We start from the raw sequence: 24,268 nt of genomic DNA, 5'->3' as shown, positions 1-24,268 counted from the left end.
GCATTTTGTAAATCCCAGAACTATTTTTTCCGATACATCACAACCGCTTATAAACTTCCGCTTCCCGTTCGAATCTGAAGCGTTGCACACTCCAGACCACTAGTTGGCGACGGTATCCTCTACCGTCAAACTCAAAGTCCAATATGTCCTCCTCAAGAATCCACCTTTCGTATTCCATTTTCAGAGTTTTTTAAAGTGTTTAACAGAGACGTTAGCACCTCGACGTCGGAGTACACAGAGTGAAGCAGAAACACTTGGGCCTTGCGAAAAGACTACAACTAAGCGTAAACAGGCCCCATTTCCGGTGGCGGAGGGATATTGACTATTCCAACAGAACTCAATGGGATTTACAAAATGCTAAATAAAACACTACAGGAACGTTTTATCTTTACAAAACTTTTTTTGGAACGTCATTGAACAGCGCTGACGACCCGGTGAGTAGCATATTTAAAAAAAAAAAGAACGTTTAAGGTTGTTTTAAGGACATTATCGGACATGCACTATGGAAGCCATTCTGAAGCAGCCAGGGGGGGATTCTGCATGAGCCAAATAGCAGAGACAGGACCAGTTGTCAAAATTTTGGTGTCGATCATTCGATTTCATCCTGGACACTACAGAAAATGGGCTAAAAGTGTTAAAAAACGGAATTTTCCTTTAAGTTATCTTAACATTTTTGTTACTCTATTTTTTCTGTTTTCAATAAAAATGTTAGTTCCATTGTGTTTTTCATTTTGGCAGTGTGGTGTTGATGCATGTGGAAGGAAAGCTCAGCTTGCAGATGAATCTTTAGACTTCTAGCTACCTGATGGGCTCTATGCATAACTCCACTGCTTCCTGACCTTCAGGAAACGCTGCTGTTTCCTGGATTTAATCACTGGATGAACTGATTAATCCAGGTGTGTCTGACCACCTTGTTAAGGGGCCAGACACACCTGGATTAATCAGTTCATCCAGCAGAAAAAGACAGGAAATACTAGAGCTGCTTTAATTTCAGGAAGTAGTCGAGCTGTGCAGAGCCCAACTCTATAGGCAGTGGCTCTACACACTGCCATCTACTGGCCATATAATGCAACATCTGCACCATAGAACCATCCCTGTTCCATTTTAATACCATGGCAGGCGGACAAAAAAGTAAAGCCAATGTGCATGTTCTTCCCATGCATCATGGATTCTCTCTAGCCCCCACTTGCAGTAACAATATAATATAACAATCAACACCTGTTAAAAAATTGGTTTAGAAAGTTAGACCGTTTTTTTTTTCTGATGCTGTTCTTCAGAGCTTTCCTTTTAACCTTCTACACCAGGTAACCCCAAAGTCGGTCCTCGAGGGCCGCTGTCCTGCAAGTTTTAGGTTTCCCTGCTCCAGCACAGCTGATTTACATTGATAGTTGATTAACAGGCTCTTTCTGAAATGCAATCATCAGAATCAGCTGTGCTAAAGCAGAGAAACCTCTAAAACCTGCTGGACAGCGGGCCTCGAAGACCGACTTTAGGGATGCCTGTTCTTTGTGGTGTGATATAATCTTTGTCAGTGTCCAAGTGAATTTAAACTTTGTCACTAAAATGAATCCTACACACCGAAAGTGTATAAATTAAAAAATCTGAATGACGGCAACTAATACTCGTAGTGTAGCCAATTTAATAAACGTTTCAAGAAACCCACTTCCCCACTTTTGGCCACCCAAAAATTAACATCGACTGCATCCAGGAATATTGGACATTTTTCAAATGCTGGGCCAAACTGAAGGTTTTTTTTTTTTTTTTTTCATTTTCTGTAACAAAGTAGACAATTGTTGTGGCCAGAGATCAAACCAGTATAAAAATATATATTTTTTACCTTGGAGGGAGTGATAAAAAGCAACATTTCTATATAGAGAATTAGAACAAACAGAACAAAATAATTTTTCCAAAGTAAAAAAAAAAAGGTATTTAACTTTTAACACTAATGTTCAAAAAATACACTCGGAGCATAAAAACTGTTCTTAACATGTCCTCTGATTTGTTTCCTGGGACCTTAAATGATTAACATAATTTTACAATGGGGTTCATTTTAAGTTTATTTTAAATTGTAAGAATAGCAGCACTTTAAAAAGGACAATATTTACATGGTTCATGAAAAAAGTAAAAAAGAAAGAAAAGAAAGTTGGGTTTTATGCAGTTATAGCATCATGTTCTCTAAACACAATGGTCTTTGGGTTGATTCCCACACTTTTGGTTGTGTTGTGTGTTTTGTAGATGCCGATGAGGCGATCTGCGATCTCAAACATGTTGTTCCTCAACGAGATGATGATGAACTGAGCATTCTTTGTTTGTTCCTGCAACCAGAAGGATAAATCTCATTACAGTGACATATAAAACATGTTGGTATCAAACAGCATATTGATTTAAAAAAAATAAATAAAACAAATATATAATTATATATTGAAACCAAGGGACATCTAGACGTATCATGCAGAGATTCAGACTCACATAAATGTAACAGGCAACGATGGAGACGTTCTTGAAGTCCAGAGCAGCATCTATCTCGTCCATGAAGTAGAGTGGGGTGGGTTTATAGTGATGAAGAGCGAAAACCAAAGCCAGAGAGCTGAGGGTCTTTTCTCCTCCTGACAGGTTAAAGATCTTTTTCCAGCTTTTCTTCGGAGGACGAACACTAAAACAAATGAAGGAGTCAAATATCCTGCAGCTACAGATAACCCCCCTCGACTTGCAGCGCCTGCGTCTTCCTCCCTCACCTGAACATGATTCCCTCAGAGAAGGGATCCAAGCTGTCCACCAGCTCCAGCTCTGCATCCCCACCCAGCGTCAGCATCTGGTAGTTCTCCTTCAACTTGTTGGTGATCATGTTGAACCCGGTCATGAACTCGTTAAGCCTCTGTTTACGGAGGTCTTCGTAGGCGTGTTTGAACCTGTCCCTCTCTGCTGTGATCTCGTCCAGCTGGGCGACACGCTGCAGGTACAGCTCCTCCTAAGGAGGCAAAGCGTCGGACATACATGTTAATAAAGGATGTAGCTTACCGCTTTGTAGTCATTCTTAATATGGCTGATTTCTGATGTAGGAAAATAAGTTTTGAGAAAGCTAAAATCCAGTAAATTAATCAAACAGTAATTTTCTTTCATTGCATCAGTGACTGTAGGAGGTCATATTGGACAGGAGCAGCAGAGTTTAAATTAGTCCTACTTTGCTCCAAATCAGGAAACCTTTGATTTTCTCACTGACAGATGAGCTTTAGCAGAAGTGAGTAGAGTGGATACTCCTTGACCATATGTGACGTGATGACCCCCTCCCTCCCTACTAGCTTAGCAAACTAGGACGCCTGACTGGTGCGTACCTTCTTCATGTACTCTGCAATAGCTCCTAGATTGGGCTTCATCTGTCTGCACTGGTTCTCCAACGTGCTAATCTTGTTGACAAGGATGTTTGGATCTGGGATCGCTTCCAGCTCAGCAGGGGGAAAGACACGGAGCTCTTCTGCTGGTTGGTCTTCAATGGTGTGAAGGGACAGCTTGGCATTCTGGAACATAAACAACAGGCATTAAAGACCCCGTCAGAGGAAGCAGGGAGCCTGATGGTTACATGACTCTTCAGTTGACTCGCCTCATCCTGCCAGAACTTGATCTTGCTGTTGTGCTTTGTGATGGTGGCGTCTATCTGCTCGATCGAAAGTCGGACGTTGAGAGACTCCTCTTTCAATGCGTGCTCCTGCTGCTGCAGGGCCTTTATCTCCTTGGAGACTTTCTCATACTGCTCCCGCACCTCAGGAAGAGCTGCCTACAGGACCAGAAACAGAGCAGGATGAGGACAACAAGGCGATTGGGGTGAGAGACTCTGAAGAACAGCTTTACTGGGGGAGAAAACAAACCAACGCTCGTTTGAGATATTATGATACGAATACCGGTTCATGGAAAACAAACCAGAAAAGCTTATTAGTGAGTTACAGATCTTAGAAATAAAAAGCATTAACCTCTGCTTCATGACAGGCTTTCATGATCTCCCCGGCCTCATCTTCTAGTTTCTTCAGTTTTTCTGTGAGCTCAGTCATCAGCTTCTCGTTCTCCTCCAGCTCCCCTTGGATACGGGAAACGCTCTCCTCAGACTTTTTCAAGTTTCTACATGACAAACACATACAATACAGTAAAGGATTTATGTCTTGTGATCCCATCAATTTTCCCCCACATTTTCCAGTTATAAACCTTAAATGGCATATTATATTGATAACTATATGACAGAAACATCAATGCTATGGCAACAAATAATCTGACAATTGCCTCATTCTCTGAACGCATATATTTAAGTTTACTGTATTACTGCTGCTTACATCAACATCGTAGAGTTTGGAAAAAGAAGGTTCCTCTGAGATAGAGCAATGACATTTATTCCTTACCGACCTCCAAATGTCAAAGTAGCTTCAGATTAAATCTAAACTTGTGCTTCAAAAAGGAAAACCCATTAAAACATAAACACTGCCTGTCTTGACTGGAAATTCTATTTTAAAAAGTTATTTGATAAAGTTACCCTCAATTAGTACTCGAGTAAAACTTAAAAAGTTTAGTTTAGTGAAATTACTCCTAGAAGTACATTTTGGTCAAACAGCTACAGAGGTAAATATAACTACCGTATTTTCACGACCATAAGGCGCACCGTACTAAAACGCGCACTCTCAGTTATGTGTCCCATTTCTGTATTTAACACACACATAAGGCACACCGGACTATAGGGCGCGTTTTTTATATACAGGTGCATGTCCTCTACTACCTTTAAATACCTCTACTGCGTATTTAAAAATACAGCGGTGGCAAAACTGAGTATGACTGTGCTTTATTCATGTATTTATTACAAAGTATTAATCAAACCTGGCAGCTGGCCGTGAGACAGACACATGGCAGATGACACAGCGCTGTGATCACTCCTAAATTAACTTAAAATCCTGAAACCTGCCGACAGAATATGTTCGCTTTTATTACCGGTATCCTGGTGCCTGCAGCTAAAATTATTTAGATGAAAAACACCTGCCAGCAGCCGCGGTGAACGAAAGGATTTCTCCTGTCGGTGCACCGCTGGTATGTGGGGGTCTGAGCGCCTCCGACAGAAATAGATAATCTGGATGAACTGACTGCAATTATTAAGTTTTCAGGTGGCCTTTCTCACTTAAAAACATATTAAAACTACTTTATTCCCACTGATCACAGCAAATATAGCTGCAAGATTTAGATTATTTAGATGAAAAAACACCTGCCAGCCACCGCGCTGAAGAGGAGGAGGAGACCAGAGGATGCTGTTGAATTAAGTTTTCAGGTAGAAAAATAGAGCGGAAGCAAAACTGAGTATGATTGTGCTTTATTCATGTATTTATTACAAAGTATTAATCAAACCCATCAAAGTCATCATCCTCTGTTATCCTCAGCATTCCTCTGAATAAAACAGCTGCGGCTTATATAACATGTCTGATTTAGCGCAGCTAAATCAGACATGCCAGTTTCCCCTTCTGCGCTGTCAGAGTCACTTTCCGTGCAGCGCAGCTCCTCAGAAATAATGCCGGCTTTTGCAAAAGCTTGAACAACAGAGCCAGCAGACACGTTAGTCCAAGCATCTGCAATCCATCCGCAAACTGTGGCGTAACTTGCCCGGCGCTGCCTTCCATTTATCATGAAACTGTGGTCTCAGTCTGTCATCCATCGCTCCCACGCCGCTCGCAGCCTTACTGTGAACGGCCGCTTCACACCGATGTCGAGCGGTGGAAGTTCCTTTGTCAGACCCCCCGGGATAACGGCGAGCACAGCGTTCATTTGATTCATCTTTTTTTCACATCGGCTGTGAGATGGGCACGCAGCGATGGTGATGCGTGGAAAAAAGCACCTAGTCTTCTCACATACACCTGCCTAAGCCACGCATCCACCCAGCCTTTTCATTGTCTGTCTCGCTGTCAGCTCCCAGATCAGCTTCTCTGATTGGTTGATGCGGCGCGTCCAGCAGCAAAACTTCAATTTTTCCATCTGAGCAGCAGCAGCTGTTTCCCCATGTTTTTCACATCAGCTGTGAGATGGGCACGCATGGAGTTACATATTAACAGCGATGGTGAGGGGTGGAAAAAAAAACACCTGGTCTCCTTACATTCAGCCACTCTTTCATCATCTCCTCAATGAGGTGGTCTCAAAAGTCGCAGTTACAACACACATAGGGCGCACCGCACCATAGGGCGCACCGCACATTTTGAGGGAAAAAAAAGAAGTTTAAGTGCGCCTTATAGTCGTGAAAATACGGTAGTTACTACCCACTTCTGCACATTACTTTCTTTATTCCATTTCATGGGAAGGCTAATTCATTTGATGTAATATTTATTCATCATTTTTAAAAGAGCATTTTCCTTTTCTTTTTTTTTTGAGAAATAGCTCTCAATGTTTGTATGCAGTCTAAACTGGAACCCCAGGCCTCAGAGAAAACCCCAAATTAGTATCAGCTGGTAAGAGCTGGACTCTTCCATCTTTAATATTTAGACAACATGAGCGAGCATCCTTTCCTTACCGATCAGCTGTCTTTATGGCCACTTTGGCCTTGGTGATGATTGAGGAGCAGTCATCTAACTCTTTGTTGATCTTGTCAAGTTTATCCTGCTGGGCTTTCAGTTTGTGGCTGTTGATGTCTACAATCAAGTTGTGGAGTCTTTTTACCTCGTTTTCCACCTTTCCGGCCTTATTGGAGGCTGACTCAAAGTCTGACAGAAAAGAAAAGAAAAAGTGAATACTTGAATCTTTCAGGCACTAAGAGACAGTCAATCCAAACTGAAATCTGTTAGTTTAACATGTATAAGTTCAGTTGTAATCTAACATGAGGAAGGATGTAATGACATCAAATAATTAGCACCTCTCTTCACAGTGTGCAGAGGTTCTTACCTTTCTTGAATGCCTCCAGGCTCTTCTCCATCTGTTTCTGCTTGGCTTTGTCTGGGGCAGATGCCAGCACGTTGGCTTCAAGCTCCTTAAGCTGAAGTTTTAAGTGGGTCTCCTGGTCAGCCAGACTCTGAGGGAGGAAGAAAAATACTCTGAGCGAGGTTCTTCAATCAGGTAAAAACCGTGGTGTTTTTCTGCATGGACGTGAGCAACCAGCATCATTTAAGGCAGAAATGAAGCACAATCAAGCGGTGCATAAAATGACATACGCTCATGCTGTTGGTGTATTTTTCCAGTGTGTTCTTCATCTCTCTGAGCTGAGGCTGAAGGCGTTGGACATTCTCCTCCAACTGCAGCCTTCTCTCTTGGCAGCCCTGCAGCTTTGACACTTTCTCATTCAGCTTGCTCTCCATACGGTCAAGCTGTAAAAACACACGCACAAAAAAGGAAAATCAGGTTTGTCAGGATTGAATATACACTTAATACACATCACATAAGCACTTCTAGAAAAATATACACAAATAATAGCCAACAGCTGGATTTGTCAATAAACTTCACACTTTTTAACCTGAAAGAGTGAAAATGTAATTACCGTACATTAATACATATTTTCATAATATAAGAAAAAAAAACAAAGTAAAGCCTTGCTGGGGGCGCAACCCTAGATAATAAATGCTTCATTTACATTAGGAGATATATGCCCATCATGTTAAGAGTCAATTTTTAATAATTTGCACAGAACATTATTTTGAATTTTATATCTGTAAACCTTGAGTTTTTGTTATCCATTTAATGGATATACACAGTCAACAGAGTTGCTTCTCCATTATCCGTTCTGCTGGTTGATCTTTTCATATAACGCATCAAGAATTAAAAACTCCCACCATCTTTAGGCCAGATCTATAGGGGCCAGAATTAAATTGGTATTAAAGCACATTTTTAAACAATCGTAGAGTATTCTCCTACGCTTTTATGTTACATTTAAATGAAAAAAGGTAATAAACATGAAATAGTTTTCAACAAGGCAATGTAAATCTGAAATTAGCTTTTTCTTTTCAGCCATTTAAGAAACACTTTATCAGTTCGTCATGAACCAACCTCATCCTGGGAGACCTCTGTGCCGATAGAAGATCCCATCCTGCCTTTTAAGACTCTCCCGCCTCCAGTCATTGTTCCTGTGAAACAAAAATCAATGAGAAAAAACCCTCCTGGACACTTAATGGTTTATCCTGTTCTAATGAAAATCTGCATACTTAACCAAGAAAAATAATTAAAAAAATTAACTTTAAGAATATGCCATACCTTTATACTAATTTAATGAACCCTACACTAAAGTTTTAGCCGTACATTCATATCTAATGAACGTATGGGCCCTTTGACCAAAAAGTTGTCAAAATTACACTGAAATTGGGGCGGTACACAGACTTTTATGAGCATAACATCATAACAACCATGTTTTGTTTAACACTTTACCTCCCTATTTGCACACATACATGAGAAAAGCGTTTAAATGTGAACCCTGCACCCTTCAGGCTAGAGCTCAACGATTTTAATAAAAAATAAAATAGTGATTATTTTCAACCAAAATTCCGTTTGTCCTTAGTGCTAACCACAAGCATGTAGGTGTTTCATTTCAAGGTTTCAGTTTTTCTTGACTTTGAAACTTGCTTATCCCAAGTTCATTGTAGCAGGACTTTGCAGCACCTGTGTGTGAATAACTGCTTATTTCTATTTGCAGGTCTGGATCTGTGTGCTAGCTTCACCTCTCTTTTCCCTTGTGTTGTGACACACCCACTTCATGCATATCCATGCTCCACCACCTAAAGGGCTGGAGCGAGAAATGTTATCTTTTATTCTAGTTAAAATAGAGTGTTTGATTTGAAAACTGTGTTAATTATTAAAGTATTTCTGCTTTTGTTAAATTGTGACTGTATTGGAAATGCTGTTAATTGCCCAGCCCTTCTTCAGTTGGTCATCAGCTCACCGGTAGCAGATGAACCTCTATGCTACCACCCTGCCAGAAGACAGAGAGCCAGCTTTGAAAGCAGGGGTGAATGATCAGGTTTAGAAGGATTCCCAACCGGCCGGGTCTGTTTTCTTAGCGTTTTTTTCCTAGCCAATAAAACGCAGCATTTCTGCGCAATGTTTAGCCGCCTCACCATGACCACAGGTGGAGCAGAGCAATGCCTCAGGGTCAGTCTGATGGTTTGCATACTAAGGGGAGATATGAGCATGTCCTCCAACATGAAGAAAATATTAATAGAAGCAGTGGGCTTAATTATCAAAAAGATAAAAAAAAAAAAATGATAAAAAAAAACATAGAAGAGGCATGTTGGAACTGTGGCCTGCTGCTCAGTTTCACATTCTGATTCTACATGTTCCTGACAGCCAACACCACTTATCTGGCTCCCAAAAAATGACACCACACTACTTGACTATTGGCAAGACACTTGTCTTTGTATTTCTCATCTGGCTGCCACCTCCACATGTTTAAACCATCTGATCTAAATCTTGATCTAACTAGACCACAGGACATGCTTTTATAATTTTTGTCCTCACTCGGCCTGGCTTTCTTGTGAATCATCGTTAGGAGGGGCTTCCTTCTATGATGACAGCCATGAAGGCATACTTCAAAAGACGATTTCTGGGTATGAAGCAGAATTATGTGAACTCAGTAATTTTGTTGAGTGTTTGGAATCTAATTATGACCAAGGTCTTTTTCTTATTTTTCAGATCCTTTGAGTAGTGTAGGTTATGAGGTGATACGTTAAAGTCCCACTGATGAGTGTGAGTGATAACAGCAATAAAAACACAGCTGCTCCCCACGCACACCTCTGTCCGATGTCACATGACAGGTGGGAAAATGACTAATTGGGCACAACTTAGACATTTTCCTCAGTAAAGGCTTTGCTCACTCATTTGGTCTGTTTGAATCTGAAAAATATATAGGAGCTACAACAAACTAGCAACATTAAAGCTCTTTCTTGCGTGATTTCAACATACTATTGGTATTGGTGATGAATCCTTTGGTGCAAATGTTGGATTCATAATCAGAGGTAATTGTTTATAAAGTTTGGACCTGTCAAAATGTGTCAAACAATCATTGACATACTTTTTTGGGGGGTAAAATTAATTACTCGTAACTTAAAAAAAATTGTTTTGATAAAAACATTTTCCCTTTAAAAATATTGTTCTTTTTTTTTTTTAGGTCTGTATAATCCAGCCCTACTTATCTCTACAGATGTTTAGGGAAGGAATGGTTTGTTTACAGTTATGAAACTGAGGCACATTAATTACTAAATTGATTCCAAACTAACATGGAGTCAGCATAACCACCTCCTAGGAAACTTTGTGAAGGTGCATAATGTCACCAACCTGCCATCTCAATGATCTGTCCCTTCAGAGTGACCACCCTCCAGCGTTTGTCCTTCTGGAAAGCCATTCTAGTTGCCTGCTCCATGTCTTGAGCTACCAGGGTGTCCCGCAGGGCAAAGTAGAAAGCTGGTCTGACGCTCTCGTCATTAACTTTCACCATGTCAAAGAGACGCGGGCTGTTCTCTGGCGTGCGGATGGGAGCCATGTTTTTCTCCCATACCTTCATCTGAATTGAAAAAATAAATAAATAAAAGGAGAGAAAAGCAAAAACATACTTTAAGTCAACACAATCGTCCCTTTAAAGCATGTAGACTGAAATTCCTAAGACACAATATCTTACCTTGTCAAGACCGATGAAAGTGGCTACTCCAATATTCTGTTCTTTGAGGAAAGTGACACATTTCTGAGCGGTGTCGATCGTATCCACCACTATGTTGTCCAGGGCACCACAGCAGGAGGAGATGGCCACATCATATTTCTCATCTATTGCTCCAAGATCACCCTACATGCAAAAAAATTTTTTTAAATACTGTTATGGTAAAAAAAGGCATGTACCGTAATTTTTGGACTATTAGCCGCACCTGAATATAAGCCGCAGAAGCTAAATTGAATGATTTGTACATATACACGCCGTGCCGGACTATTAGCTACCGTACTTGTGTGTTGAAGCAAATGTGACGCCAACATGGTGGATGGTAAAATCCATAGATTTAGGTATTACGCTAGTGGCCGTTAACTGTAAAAGTCCATAGATAAGCTGCTTTGTTATATAAGCCGCAAGGTCGAAAAATGGGGAAAAAGTTGCGGCTTGTAGTCCGAAAGTTACGGTATATATATTTACACATCAACAGTTTAGAGATGTTTGTTTTGAACTGTGTGAGTTTTTACCAATCTTCCGTAAATGCCTGGAATTTTGCCACTCCTCTTGAGTTGCATTAGAGCATCCAAGACTTTTCCTCGACTGCGATTGGAGGAAAGAGAGCTCTTGGCTTCATCCACCTTTTGCCGTAATTCTCGTACCACATGCCTGGTGTCATTATCCACCTTCATGAGTTGCTGCAACTCTTCCTGGTCCTGCAGCAAAACAGAGGAAGCTATTAAAGCAGAAGCTCCCACTGATGCCCTGTCAACAACCAGTTAGCTGCAGCTAGCAGTTGATTTTGGTGTGTAACTGTCTGACCTTCTTGAGCTCCTGCTCCTTCAGGGGGATTTGGACCTGCAGGTCTTTGATGGCAGGTCGGCGCTCCTGCAGCGTATCGGAGGTCGTTTGGAGCGTCTGCTTAGCTGCATTAAGCTGACTCAGAGCCGTTTTATGGCGGCTAAGGTAGATGTCTAGTTCAGATTGAGCAAGGTCCATTTGAGACCGAGTCTCATTTACTGCCTTGCTAAGTTCCATGAGCTCTTTCTCTTTTTTCTGTAAAGTAAAAGCAAACACAACTGGTAAAAATAAAACCTAAAACAAATGACTACATGATCTTTTTTATAAATAATGCAAAGCTTCTACATGCACCTCTTTGTCCTGCTGCAATCCACTCGTCTCTTCCTTCAAGCTTTCCATCACTTCTTTCAGTTTTTCTTCTTCTTTCGCCTTCTGCTTCTCCAGGTCTTCTTTGCGGGCTGTAGCTTCAGCGATAGCTTGCTCACTGCTAGCTGGTATACCTCGCACTTCCTCCAGCTAAAGAATGAGCCAACAAACAAGGAACATTTAAAAGAAGATCGACCCAGTTCACAGGTTCACACAGGAGCATCTCAGAGATGTGGAATATGATCAACAGGCTATTCAATTGAAACAGTGAAACTAGATAATCACACAAAGATATACATTCACCAAATTTTTTTCTTTAAAACCTGACTTCAATGGTTTATAGCTAAAACAAACTCTGGGGAAATAGAATATCAAATAAGAACAACGAAAACGATTTTAATAGAGAAATGTTTTGAGTTATGTTATTATTATGGGAACGATTTTCTAGAAAACAGACTTAATACCCTCAACGTGGAGGTAAGCCGCAAAGTCAGAGCTGTTCAAAGTACTGAATCCAAGCCTGTCAATGGAAAGTTGAGTGGAATAAAAAAATGTGGCACAAAATGTGCAGAAATAATTGCAGCTTTGAGAGGATTGTGAACAAAAGTCCATTCAAGGGGTTGATGGAGAGTGACAAGGTTTGGAGTACAGCTCAGGTCAGTTTTTGAGGAGCTGCCAGAAATGGACGTATCCGGGACGCCAGCTTCAGCTGCGTCATTCTGTGTGTTAAACTGGTTTTCAACCTCAAACAAGGACAAAAATGCCTGGGCTGCTTCTAAGTGGTCAAACTATCTCATTAAATCAAAGTTGGTTTTTTTGGAGATTATATGATCACATAGTCGAGAGGGGAGAGTAAAGACATAGATATTAAATAAGGTCGGATGTTCAATACACTAAACCAATAATGATTTGGAGAGCCATGTCTACTGCTGGTGTTTATATTGTCCAGTGGGGACTATCCAGAAATATAGAGCACCTCATGCATCCTTTGGCTCCCAGCAAGCTGTGGCACCTGCCCGCGATTTCAAGAAGTTTTAGTGGATTGCCACTGAATAATGGGTGACCAATTGGCCAGCAGGCCGATCTGTCCCGCATCCCATGGAGGATTTATAAAGTTTCATCAAGCCAAAGATGAGACACCATAGCAAACAATGCAGACAAGTTTCATTCAAATCTCATTGGTTGATCTCAATACAACATTGAACTGACACTCTCCAATGGGTGACATTTATTTTTATACATCCTGTTTCTATCTTTCAGGGAAAAAAAACAGTTTGGGTTATTTAGGAACTTAAGTCTTTCATTGAATTAATGAACAAAATGAACTGATACTGATATTCGCTGTGTGCATATGGTGCCCCCTATTTTGCAAATAACTGAAATGTTCCAATGAAGATTAAAACCTATTTCTTCAACACCCTACGACCACTGAGCAAGATGCCTCTGCTTTGAGGATGGGTGGCTTGGTGAAACCAGCTGCACTGCATCTGGATGATTGACCTCCTGCTCCATGGTTATCCTTACTATTGTAGATTTTGCAGATATCTGTTAAATACACATATTTACACATACCTGCTGATATGAAGCAAAAAAATGGAGTTTGGAAGAACACAGCTAAAAATTCAGCCCAGGAAGTAAGAGATGTAATAATAAAAACCAGTACCCTTCCTGCTACATTCCCCACCCCTTTCCCGTTATAGTAAATTATAAAAAAAAACAAAACAAAAAAAACACTGTAGTTACAGCCTAAAATGAATCAACTAGCTGCAAACACAGACATACTAAATGATTAAACTGAATGGGAGAAAGGAACCAAGCATTTTAAATCCTATTAAACTCAGCTTAAAACCAAAGCAGTTAAATACCTCACAATCATCAGATAACTAACTTTATCTTTTGACAAAATATGTTGTTCTTTCAAGTGCAAGAGCATGAACAAATGAGACAGCTGATACAAACTTGAGGAAGTAAGAAAATAACCCTTTGGGAAAATACATAAATAACTATAGAGTAGGGGAAATGACACACAGAACATTTAAATATGTAAGATACATGCATCATCCATATTTTATCCAGTTTTCTAATCATTGTTTTCTTACATAATTAAAAGAAAAATCCCCCAAGCTTATTTTGACTTTAAAGACATGACTTTAAACAGCAAACCACTAATCTCTATCATTGCTGAAGAGGTCCAAAAGTCAAGACTGACTCATTTAGATCTTGCAACTATGCCGCATTGGTTTCTGTTCACTATACTGTAGATAATGCCCGAGGCAAAACAAGAAATTAATTAAATAAGTCAAACAAAATGTGCAGTCTATAAAGAGGAAGCATAAAACCTGTTCAAACAAGACAGACTTATAGTCAGAGTGGCCATAAATAAGATAGCCAAACTGAAAAATTAAGAAAAGGGTTTAAACAGAAATAAACGGCTTCAAACAAAGATTATTAGAATATTTGTACAAAAAAAAGCCAGAACAATCTAAACAAATCAGTATGTATTTTGGTAGATCTGTGAGCATTCCAAAAAAGGGACAATTTTATTAAATTCTGTTTTTGTTTGCTTTCCGTTTTTATCTTTAACGACCTTATCACCTTATGATATAATATTAGCATCAATTTAAGCTTATCACCTGCACAGCATCTGCTGTAAATCAGCTTTTCTCGCTGATTTCTAAGTAAACATGATCACCTTTGTGTTTAACAGTTTGCAGCAAAGCAATGGTGATGTTCTGTGTAAATAATATGGTGCAACCAAAGGATTGGGGCTGATGAGTTACACACACCAAAAAACATGTGCAAAAGCACACATATAATCATGTATAAGCAAAAAGGGACTAAATGCGCCCTGGTTAAGACTGACACAAGCATCAGCATTTCAGCATAACTGAAACAAAGAAAGGATTTGCAACTGCATATGTAGTCTATGTTTTGTAGGGTTAACTGTGGGTGAAATGTGAATGTGGCTGCTGGAAGTGTTACACAAGCCAGGCCATAGTTGAGTACCACATAGCAGAACACTGCTCCCCAGAGCTCAGCCTGCCTCTGCCCAGCTCAGCTCCCCCTCTGACCAACAGATTTCCAGAGCTCATGCTTTCAGAGCAGTAAGGAAAAAAGAGAAAAAAAAAATCCATACATCCTGATAATAAAGCCTAAAAAAATAAATCAATTATGTCACAAAAATAAAGAAATCCCATCTAACCCATCAGGATAAAACAAGTTTACTAAAGCGCACACCCCTCTCTGTGCAACTTCACAGCCCCCTAGTGGCTTATTGGAGTCTGATAAACGCTTCTGTCTTCAAAGCTCATTTGGTTTCACATTAGTTTTTACGTGAATTCACTCAAAAATATACGTATTTAAACCATAGTTTTATATAAAAACAACTCTTCCTCAAACATCATTAAATGAAAAAAATTCTCAAAAATGGGTACATTATCTATTACACTCTGACTTTAGGTCACAGGGTGAAACATTCCCTGAGCCCAATATAAGTCAGCAAGAATAGTCATAATATTTTAAATAAGACAAGAAAAACATTTATAGCAAATTTTTCAGATTGTAAAACTCAAGAGTTAAACAGACAAATGCATTCAGATTTTTACTAAACAATATCAGACAGGCCTTTTAGTTAATGTTATTTTTTTTTCATCTGTTCAGAAGCCAGTTTATGTTAAGCAAACTCTATAAAATATATATTATATATAGAATAGTTTAAAAATATTTTCTATGCCTGAAGAACAACTGATTCAGCCTAGAAAATATCATACTTCATTTATTTATTCATTTCCCCAAAAAGAGTCAGTTTACAGATTAAGGTTAAGAAATGACTAGCACCTGTGTTCAAACAACCTTCCTCCACACAAACTATTTTAGTGACACGTGAACTGCATAAAATACCAAACACTAAGAAGCTTGTGCTCTATTTTTAACATTCTTTTAAAATTATTTTTGTATCTTCACAGGCCAAAATATACATACAAACCCTGGTTGCCGCAGCATTTCTCTTGATTAAATGAGTGCTGAAAATGTAGAAAACAAGAGGCTAAAATGATACGCCTCAGTCAGAACCAGTGCCTGTGTGTCTCTGGACTCTGCTGCTGCAGTGATACTGTCAAAGTGACACAGCTTATCTGTTTCAGAGGAGCAAACACTAATACCAAGTAAGATAAAGTCATCGAACTGCATGCAACAGTGGACTGCAACTTAAAGGCCAACACACCTTTTTCTGGTCTTTTTCCAGCTGCTTCTGCATGGCCTTGTTCTTGCTCTTGGAGTGTTTAATCTTCTCACGCACTTCAACATCCTGCAAGTCCAGCTGGGTGAACTTTTCCTTCTGGGTCTCAATGTACTTGTTGATCTTACTTTGTTTCCTGGTGGAGGAAAAGCAGTTATAAAAAGTACAATCTGTATCAGTTTTAGAGAAAATCATCTTTGAAAGACTAGGAAAAGTAATAAATAAAAATAATAGAGAAATTGAGAGAAAGATTAGGACAGTTTCTATAATTAAAGTCTTTAACACTATAAAAAAGTTATCTGAAGAGTATCAAAATATTTCCTGTTTAGAGACATTTTTTGGAACAAATTACTTCATATATCGTTAATTTCTGGAACAAAAACAAATAGGAACTATTGCTTCTGCATTCCTCTTAATTTCCAAAGGAACAAGAACCTGCTCACAAAGCGTGTTACATCAGTAACAGGGAGGAAATAAGTTAAAGGACAAATACAGCAGCATTCTTACATCTCCACATTTTTCAGCTCTTGATTCATTTTTTCAATCTCCTCTGATAGCTTAGCATTTTTTTCTGTCAGCTCCTTTGTTTCCTCCAAGATCTTCTGCTTTTCCTGCTCTTTATCCACCACACGTTTTTGCAGATCATGACTAAAGGCAAACAGAAACATTAGAATAAAAAAAAAATTAAAATAGAGAAATTTAGGAAAAATATATTATCTTGAATAGGAAATGAGGAAAGCATGAGATAAACACCAAGTAGGGTTTCTATGTAATGTCCAATTAAAGTGTTTCTTTTTTTACTGCCCCGAGCAAAGATATGGTCCTGGTGTACTCACACGTAGTACTGGTTGAGATGACTCTTGTTTCGGAAGATCTCATTTTCCAAAGTCAGGAACTCTACCGCTTTATTCTTTTCCCCTTCTAAAGCATTTTTCTCCTTTTCTACCAGTTTTACACGATTGAGCTAGGACAGAAAAAAGTAGTTTTATTATCTAGAGATATGATAAAAAAAATTAAATAAAAAATTGTGCAGTCTAATAAAACTGGAAGAAACTAAACCAGCTTAACAGGAAACATGATCTTCATGAAATTCAAGTAATTAGTGTGATATAAGCGTGGGTGCAACCCACCTACAAATGACACTGTATATCTTGATGTCAAAGAGAATGAGAGGGTTACCTAGTGAACTTAGACTGAATTTGTTTTCATAACTCTTTCTTCTTATGTCTACATCTTGTCCAACTGCACATTCAATAAGTATTTGCAAATGCAAAAAATAAATAATTAAATAAAAGTGTTGGTACCTTTTCTCCCCTTTGCTCATTGAGAAGCTCAATTCTGCGAGACAGTGTTTGGATTGGTTCTTTGAGACGACACGAACCGATAATATCCTCCAAGTACTCAAGCATCCCCTCATCATGCTCCGTTTGACCTTTTGGCTTCATCATGGCAATCTGCTCCACCTCACCCTAATCATAGTCCACAGAGCAGATTGGAAAAAGGCACACACACCAATTCAGAATTTTTATATAAAATAAGAAAAAAATTAATTATAAATATAAATAACACACTCAATCCTCTCCCACTGAAATTCTTAACATTACACAAATGTTTAACTATTATTACACCGAGAACCTGGATGGTCTGGTTTCCCAGTCAAAAATAATAAGAAATTATGAAAAATAATTTTGGCAAAAAAAATAATAATAATAAATAATAATAATAACAATAATAAAAAAATATAAGAAGCTAAATTAACCAATAACAAATGTTGAAAATCAGATTTTGCTGTTTCTGTAAAAATATGGCTGGTTTATTTTATTTCTGGCTACACCAAATGAAAAAGGCCATACAGCAAATATTTTTGAAATCAACAAAAATTGGAAACTGCAACATTATATCAGTTTATATATCAAAGCATGAACCCATCTGAACATTTCTTGATAATTACATCAACTTCAAAAGGTTGAGAGAGCCTTTTTTGGTGCATTTTATAAATAGGAAAAAAAGCACCCAGATATCCCTGTATTTAACCAGCCATCCCAGGACAGGGCATGTGTATTGTTTAATTCATTTAAAAATACCCTTTGAAATAATCTTTATTTTCTTTGCAAGCCCCAAAAAACATTTTTTTTTATTTTTATAAAACCTTAAACCAGTTTTTGTTTAGATTTTTTTTAATGCTGCCCACCCCCAGGCAGTGAAGGAATAAATAAATAAAAAATAAAAATCTGTTTTAACAAATATATGCTCTTCTCTAAGAAATCCACAAACAATGCAGCTTCCCTTATTTGTTAGAGGCCTGGAAAAGTGATGTGACCTTGAAGACCAAGCTCAACCTTTACCCTTAGTCATGCAGCCATGTCACAGAGAAACATCCAAAATGAATGAAACTGAACATGAACATATAAAAAGAAAATAAATAAAAAATATACCAAAAAATGTCACTTTAAATAATCAAGATAAATTAAATGTTAAACATGTAGCTAAATGTTAAACACATGTTTTCAGTTAATCAGTAGTAGCTTGTAGGTCAGATGCAATACACTCTGCAGGGGTAGGAGTGTAACAAGGGAACTGGTTCAGACAGAGTACACAATAACACATGGTGAAAAAATAGATAAATACTTAGCTAAGAATAAAACTTTTTTTCATAGATTACAGACACCTTTAGATTGATAGTGGGTAAAATAAAATAAAAAAAAATAAAGAAAAGATTTGAGCAATATTGAAGCGATGGTAATGGAGGCTGTTTTATCCAGCCACCCTGAAGCAGCACTGCTAATATTGGGGTTAGGTTATTTTTTTCACACACCAATATTTACGTGCTGCTAAAGTGTAGCAGGTACATAAGAAAAGAAGAAAAGAGAAGGTCCCACCTGTCCCCACCATCAGGTCATCTAGATTTCCCCCCATAATAAAAATCCATCAAACACCGACATGCATGTTCTTCAGCTGGTCAAATCGTATCTTTTCCTTAAAACTCTAAAGCAGCAAATAATGGTTCGCACCCTTTTCACATTGTTTCAAACCATGATGCGCTGCTATAGCAGTCTAAGGGCTGGCAAAGCACAACTCCTCTCCTTTCCAACTCCAGTGCAACAGGTTATTTGCCCAAACACAGGCAGAGCATGAAGGCATAGATAAAACTTTGACAAGGAGAAACTAAGGAAAAAATATGAGGAGGAGTAATTCTTCCAAAGAATGGGATGGCCACATAAAGGATAAAAAATATATACATAAATTTATACAAAAAAAAAAAATATATATATATGTATACAATTACCTGTAAGATCAAAAATCTGTTGTGGTCCAGGTCAATACCATGGCTCCTGAGCAAAGTGCCAACTTCTTTGAATGTAGCCCTTTTGCCATTGATATTGTAGTAAGAGGAATTGTCTTTGTTGGCAGTTCTGGAAACATAGAACTTGCTGTTGGGTATGACTTCGTAGTCATCTCCCTCCTGACCCAGAGGAGGAGGGGCAGAGGACACAGAGCAGCAGAACACAAGAGTTTAGGAAAGACTCAAACAGCTCTAAACACCCAGTATTATTTTTTTTTTTTAAACTAAACACTGTACTAGCAAAATTACTAGCTATTAAAAAGATAATAAACATTAAACAGAGTTAAGATTTAGATATCTAAAAGTACTAGAGGTTTATAGACAAGCCATAATCATGTCTATAAATGTCTAGTATTAAATAAATAATAGTAGTACAAAGTATTGAATTTTACAACAATTCGCAAACTAGAGGTACATGTTTGAGGAAGTAGTGATATTAGAAATACAATAACAAAAAAATAAAATAAACTGGGTTAGAAATGTGCCCAATTTCTGACTTTGGAAATTAGTCTAGTATTTCAGGCTGTGTACACCACATTCAAAAATTTTTATTTTTGTCCCAGAAACAACATTTATTTGGGCTGATAAACTTGGAAAAAATAATCCATGAGTTTAACAACTTGATTTAATTTTTTTCCAGCACTGGCTGAGAAAAAAAATCAGTAAGGGACATAATCATTTACACCTCCTCAGGCAGATTAAATACATAAAAAAATTGAATTAGAAAAAAAAACATAGTATAGTTTATTTAATAGGAAACTAAATCCAAATAGAAGCATCCCATGTCATAAACACATTTACACTGCAGAAAAAATAATTTGGGGCACACAAACAAATGCTTGATTATAAAAATAAATTAAAAAGGGCAATTAGAAATACATGGAGAGACTCTAGTGCAATGTGCATCAAATATCGCATGTGGGGGTGTAAACTGCAACTTTCAAGACCGATTTGAGTTTGTGTTTAGTCACTAATGTTATAAATGAGTAGCAATATTATGACAACCAAGAAATAATGTTTTAAAAATCTGACAATCATTTGTGTCCTCCAAAAAATATATCTGACTGAATTATTTGAGTAAGGCTGAATATTGAATCTTTTGAAATAAGTGAAAGAAATGCCTCTGAGTGAAAGAAATATGAATATATATACCTTATCAATAATCTTTTGAAAATGCACTTCAACAGTACAGCTTTGCACATCCTTGTGCTTATCAGAACTGTGAATCAGAACTGAGAGCTTTTTCGATCTGATCTTTTGAGCTCTGTATCCAAACACAAAGAGCATTGAATCTATCACATTGGACTTTCCACTTCCATTGGGACCAATGATGCAGGAAAAGCGCTGGGGGACAGGTAAGAAAGGAGATAAAAATAAAAACAATCAATTATATGAATGTAGACAACATCTACAACAAAAAATTGTGAAGATTACATTTCTTAAAAATATGTGGCCGCATTTTATCTCAGCAAATATGCAATAGTTCAAGTTTTTCATGTAAGTGTAATTAAGGTTTCATTGCAGCAACTTCGGTAGTAACTTTGTGAGCAAAATACAAAGAAAAAGCTAATGTTTTAAGAAAGTCATAATTTAATGAAACTGCAGGAACATCAATAAATGACTACTGTTAGAGAGATGCACTAACAAAATCAAAATGGAGGATTGTGACCCTTTCACTTTTTTTTTATCTAAAAAATATCTTGAAAAAAAATGAAGGTAAAAGCAGATTGTTACTTCAATATTTGCATGGCTTCAACAGTAGAGAGCAGCCAAAAAAATTCACAAAATAAAACTAACACATTGAGATTGACACACAAAACAGATCTTAGCTGACAGATTCAAAGCATTGGTCCAGCCAGACATAAAAAAGGAAAAGAAATAAATAACTTATACCCATGTCTGTTCATACCTTATGAAAAGGCCCCAAAATCTGCTCCCCTGCGTATGACTTAAAATTGCGATTAACTAAATGTGTTATCATTAGGCGCGGAGCGCCTGGTTCATTGGTCATTGCTGGGGGCGGTGGTGGAGGGATGCTGGCGAGGATCTCCTCCAAACTTCGGTTATCTGCCGCCTCAGTAGCTTCCCCCTGAGACGGATCTGTGGCACAACAAAAAAAGTACAACTTTTTTTGTTTTATTCTTCTGGAGCGAGTCGTTTCAGGTGGTGGTAGAGCGTGTGGGGGAGGGGTGAGGAGCGCGCACATACACAAAATAAAAACAAACAAACACACGCAGCACGTCTCGGTCAAAAACAACGCCTATGGGGAGAAAGTTGACATGGCTTATTTTCCCCTTTGTTCAAATCAAGAGCCAGCCCCAAAAAAAGAGAAATAGCATGAACCTACATTAGTACACAAACGCTCCACGACAAGCGTTGATACCAGAGTAGATGCGCCACAGTCACCTCGTCGAAGATGAATAAGCCAAAGTCAATGCTCGGATAAAAAAAAAAAAAAAAAAAAAACATTACACCTTGAGTCATCTTTAGCTGCAATCGACTCACTACAAGGAAAGGGATCTCATTTTGGGGTGACAATATTAAAACGATCATGCTGCCTTCAGAGCAAAGCCAAAGACCTGTCCAAAATCTATTGTGCTCAAATAAGCATAAACAAGCTAAGGAGTTAATGCTTATGACTCAAACACAAGTTACACAGTTAAGCATTTCAAACCATCTTAACGACTGCATTTCTAAAGCAAACCAAAAACGAGCCGATTTCGATTAAATGCATTTAAAATCGGTTATAATATACTACCAGAAAAAGGTAAATAAAAAAATAAATAAATAAACGCTGCATCTTTTGAAATAAACTACCTCGTTTGCAGGGGACATTCGGACAAGAAGCACCATGGTCGTGAACAAATCCAAAAAGTATATTATGACGAGCACTTAAGACAAAAAAAAAAAAAACTATCAGCCCATTCTAACTACGTGTTCGCAAGAAGAAGAAGAAGAAAGAAAAAAAACACTACAGCTGAGCCAATTGGCCTCCACCAGTACAGCAACACACGCAAAGCAATTGACAGAAACTTATTTGGATTCAGAGACACCAAAACAGCCTTTGTTACTTGCCAGTTGTCGGGGGTGCCTCTTCTTGGCCATTAGACTGGCTTTCTTGGGGGGGTACATCCAGCTCTCCCTCAGAGTCATCCCGAGGCTGCAGCCCTTTCCCTTTTGGCTCCCTTTTAGAGGCAGTTGAACTTTTTGCTGTTTTAGATGGCATGATATGAAATCTGAAAGGGTAGTTGAAGGAAGAAAAAAAAAGGAATATCCATTAGCGTTTGTTTTTTTCTGTTTTTTGTATGCGTGCCAATCTTCAAACTCCCATTATAGTCAATCACAGGGAGCTATTCTGTCAGTCTTTTATCATTTCCACAGCCATTACCTGCAAATCCTTCTATTTATCCACATGCAAACACCGTAAGTAAACTAATAGAGTAAAAGCATCTTTCGATGACGCAAATAAGTCCAAAACGTACAGAAAACACGTTTTTAAATTCGCACATTTTAAGTAAAGTCGTAAAAAGCTTCATGCTATAGCTTGGCGTGTCTGCATCCACGGTGGGAATAAAATTGAAGATAAAACCGTTAATATGGCTCTTTCTGAACACTATAGGGTTTTTTTTTCTATGCAAATAAGGTGAAATCGTTCCCTTTAGAGCCTAGTTACGCCTATGTTGCGTGGTCACTACTGCGCAGCTAAACGGGTCTCTCAAACTGACAGGAATATTAACTTTCAGTTACAACAAGTTTTTTTTCTTCTCCTCCCTCTTGCTAAAGGTGGGGGGTAAAATACGGAATAACTACTTATCAATACACGGATTTAATCAAAACCTAAGCGCTACAAATGGATTACTATTTCAACAGCACGTTTTGAATTCTAATCACTTTGTTGCGCATGTTTTATTATTTTTTTTTCGTAAAGTTTTAACATTTAAGCACTAGGTTAGTCACGCTACTCAGCAGTGCTAATGGTAAAGGTAGCGGCTAAAGCTAATAGATGTCAGAGTATCGGAGTATGTTCAAATAGAACGAGATACAGAGTTTGCCTGTAATAAAAAAAATTAAAAGACAGCCTGAATACGATATAAAACACAATAACCCTAGTTACTGCCAGAGGACAGCTTAATGTACGAGTAAAAAAATATGTTTACAGCTTGACATATCATTTTCACTAAAATTAATGCTGTTAAAAATAACCATTACTTGGATATATGTAAAATATTGCACGCAATGGAGTATTAGCCTCGCTTCTTGGGTTGCTAAAGCAAAGACACGGGTTAAAACGTTGCAAACGGATGTTAACACATCGAAGAACGCTTTGATTCCAACAAATAGACGGCACCCAGATCCCACTCCCTTCGAATAAAGTATCCTCGAGTACCTTCTAAGTTATACACGCGGTCCTTCAGAAGTCCTCTTTTCTGTTCCGACTGCAAATCCAACAAAGCGTCAGAAAATCCAAAAAATTCGACAAATATAATCCACCAAATTCAGCTCCGTATCATTGCGAGCCGCTTTCCCATTTGAAAACTGTATCTTGTAAATGGCGCCTAAACTGCGTCGTCGAATCAAATTCGTTACAGGACGCAAGGCACCATGGATCGTTCAAAGGGCAGGGGGAAAAAAAACAAATTCAAAAAAGGGGACGGTGCCAACTCCCCGCCTCTCTATACACACCCATAATATTCATCGACCGAGCAGTCTAAGAATGAACAAAACCGAGCAAATGTTTTCTACAAACTGTAAACCTTTTATCAAAACTGGTGTAAGATAAAAAATAAAAAAAATCTGTGCGTTATATTCTGGAAAATTCAAACGGTTGCTTGGTTACAGTAGAGTCCCGCCTCTCGGAACAGTTTTATGTTTCAGAAAACATTATAAACGTAATCGCACA

General features: G+C 38.3%; 1 protein-coding gene across 3 annotated transcripts; it reads right to left on the bottom strand.

The window, feature by feature from the left end:
- Positions 1–1,919: 1,919 nt before the first annotated feature.
- On the bottom strand, positions 1,920–23,929 carry smc4 (structural maintenance of chromosomes 4). Of its 3 annotated transcripts, none has more exons than XM_038306369.1 (24): positions 23,756–23,929; positions 22,444–22,604; positions 21,278–21,468; positions 20,521–20,712; positions 19,312–19,488; positions 17,330–17,494; positions 16,862–16,989; positions 16,533–16,673; positions 16,011–16,161; positions 11,774–11,938; positions 11,444–11,677; positions 11,152–11,337; positions 10,604–10,765; positions 10,264–10,489; positions 7,987–8,063; positions 7,158–7,310; positions 6,892–7,018; positions 6,524–6,713; positions 3,966–4,110; positions 3,599–3,772; positions 3,333–3,515; positions 2,736–2,968; positions 2,470–2,653; positions 1,920–2,315 (listed from the first exon to the last, which is right to left on the bottom strand). In XM_038306369.1, exons 2-24 carry the CDS (start codon positions 22,592–22,594, stop codon positions 2,151–2,153), a joined length of 3,900 nt encoding a protein of 1,299 aa, XP_038162297.1. In that variant the 5' UTR covers positions 22,595–22,604; positions 23,756–23,929; the 3' UTR covers positions 1,920–2,150. The 3 variants fall into 3 exon arrangements, with proteins under 3 accessions (XP_038162297.1, XP_038162296.1, XP_038162298.1); XM_038306368.1 differs by lacking the exon at positions 23,756–23,929 and adding an exon at positions 22,757–22,797; XM_038306370.1 differs by lacking the exons at positions 22,444–22,604; positions 23,756–23,929 and adding an exon at positions 22,186–22,314.
- Between the last annotated feature and the right edge of the window lie 339 nt (positions 23,930–24,268).

Source organism: Cyprinodon tularosa, unplaced genomic scaffold (genome assembly GCF_016077235.1).
Source record: "Cyprinodon tularosa strain WSP-4 unplaced genomic scaffold, ASM1607723v1 ctg58, whole genome shotgun sequence".
Taxonomy (NCBI): domain Eukaryota; kingdom Metazoa; phylum Chordata; class Actinopteri; order Cyprinodontiformes; family Cyprinodontidae; genus Cyprinodon; species Cyprinodon tularosa.
This window is presented reverse-complemented; position numbering and strand designations above follow the sequence as displayed.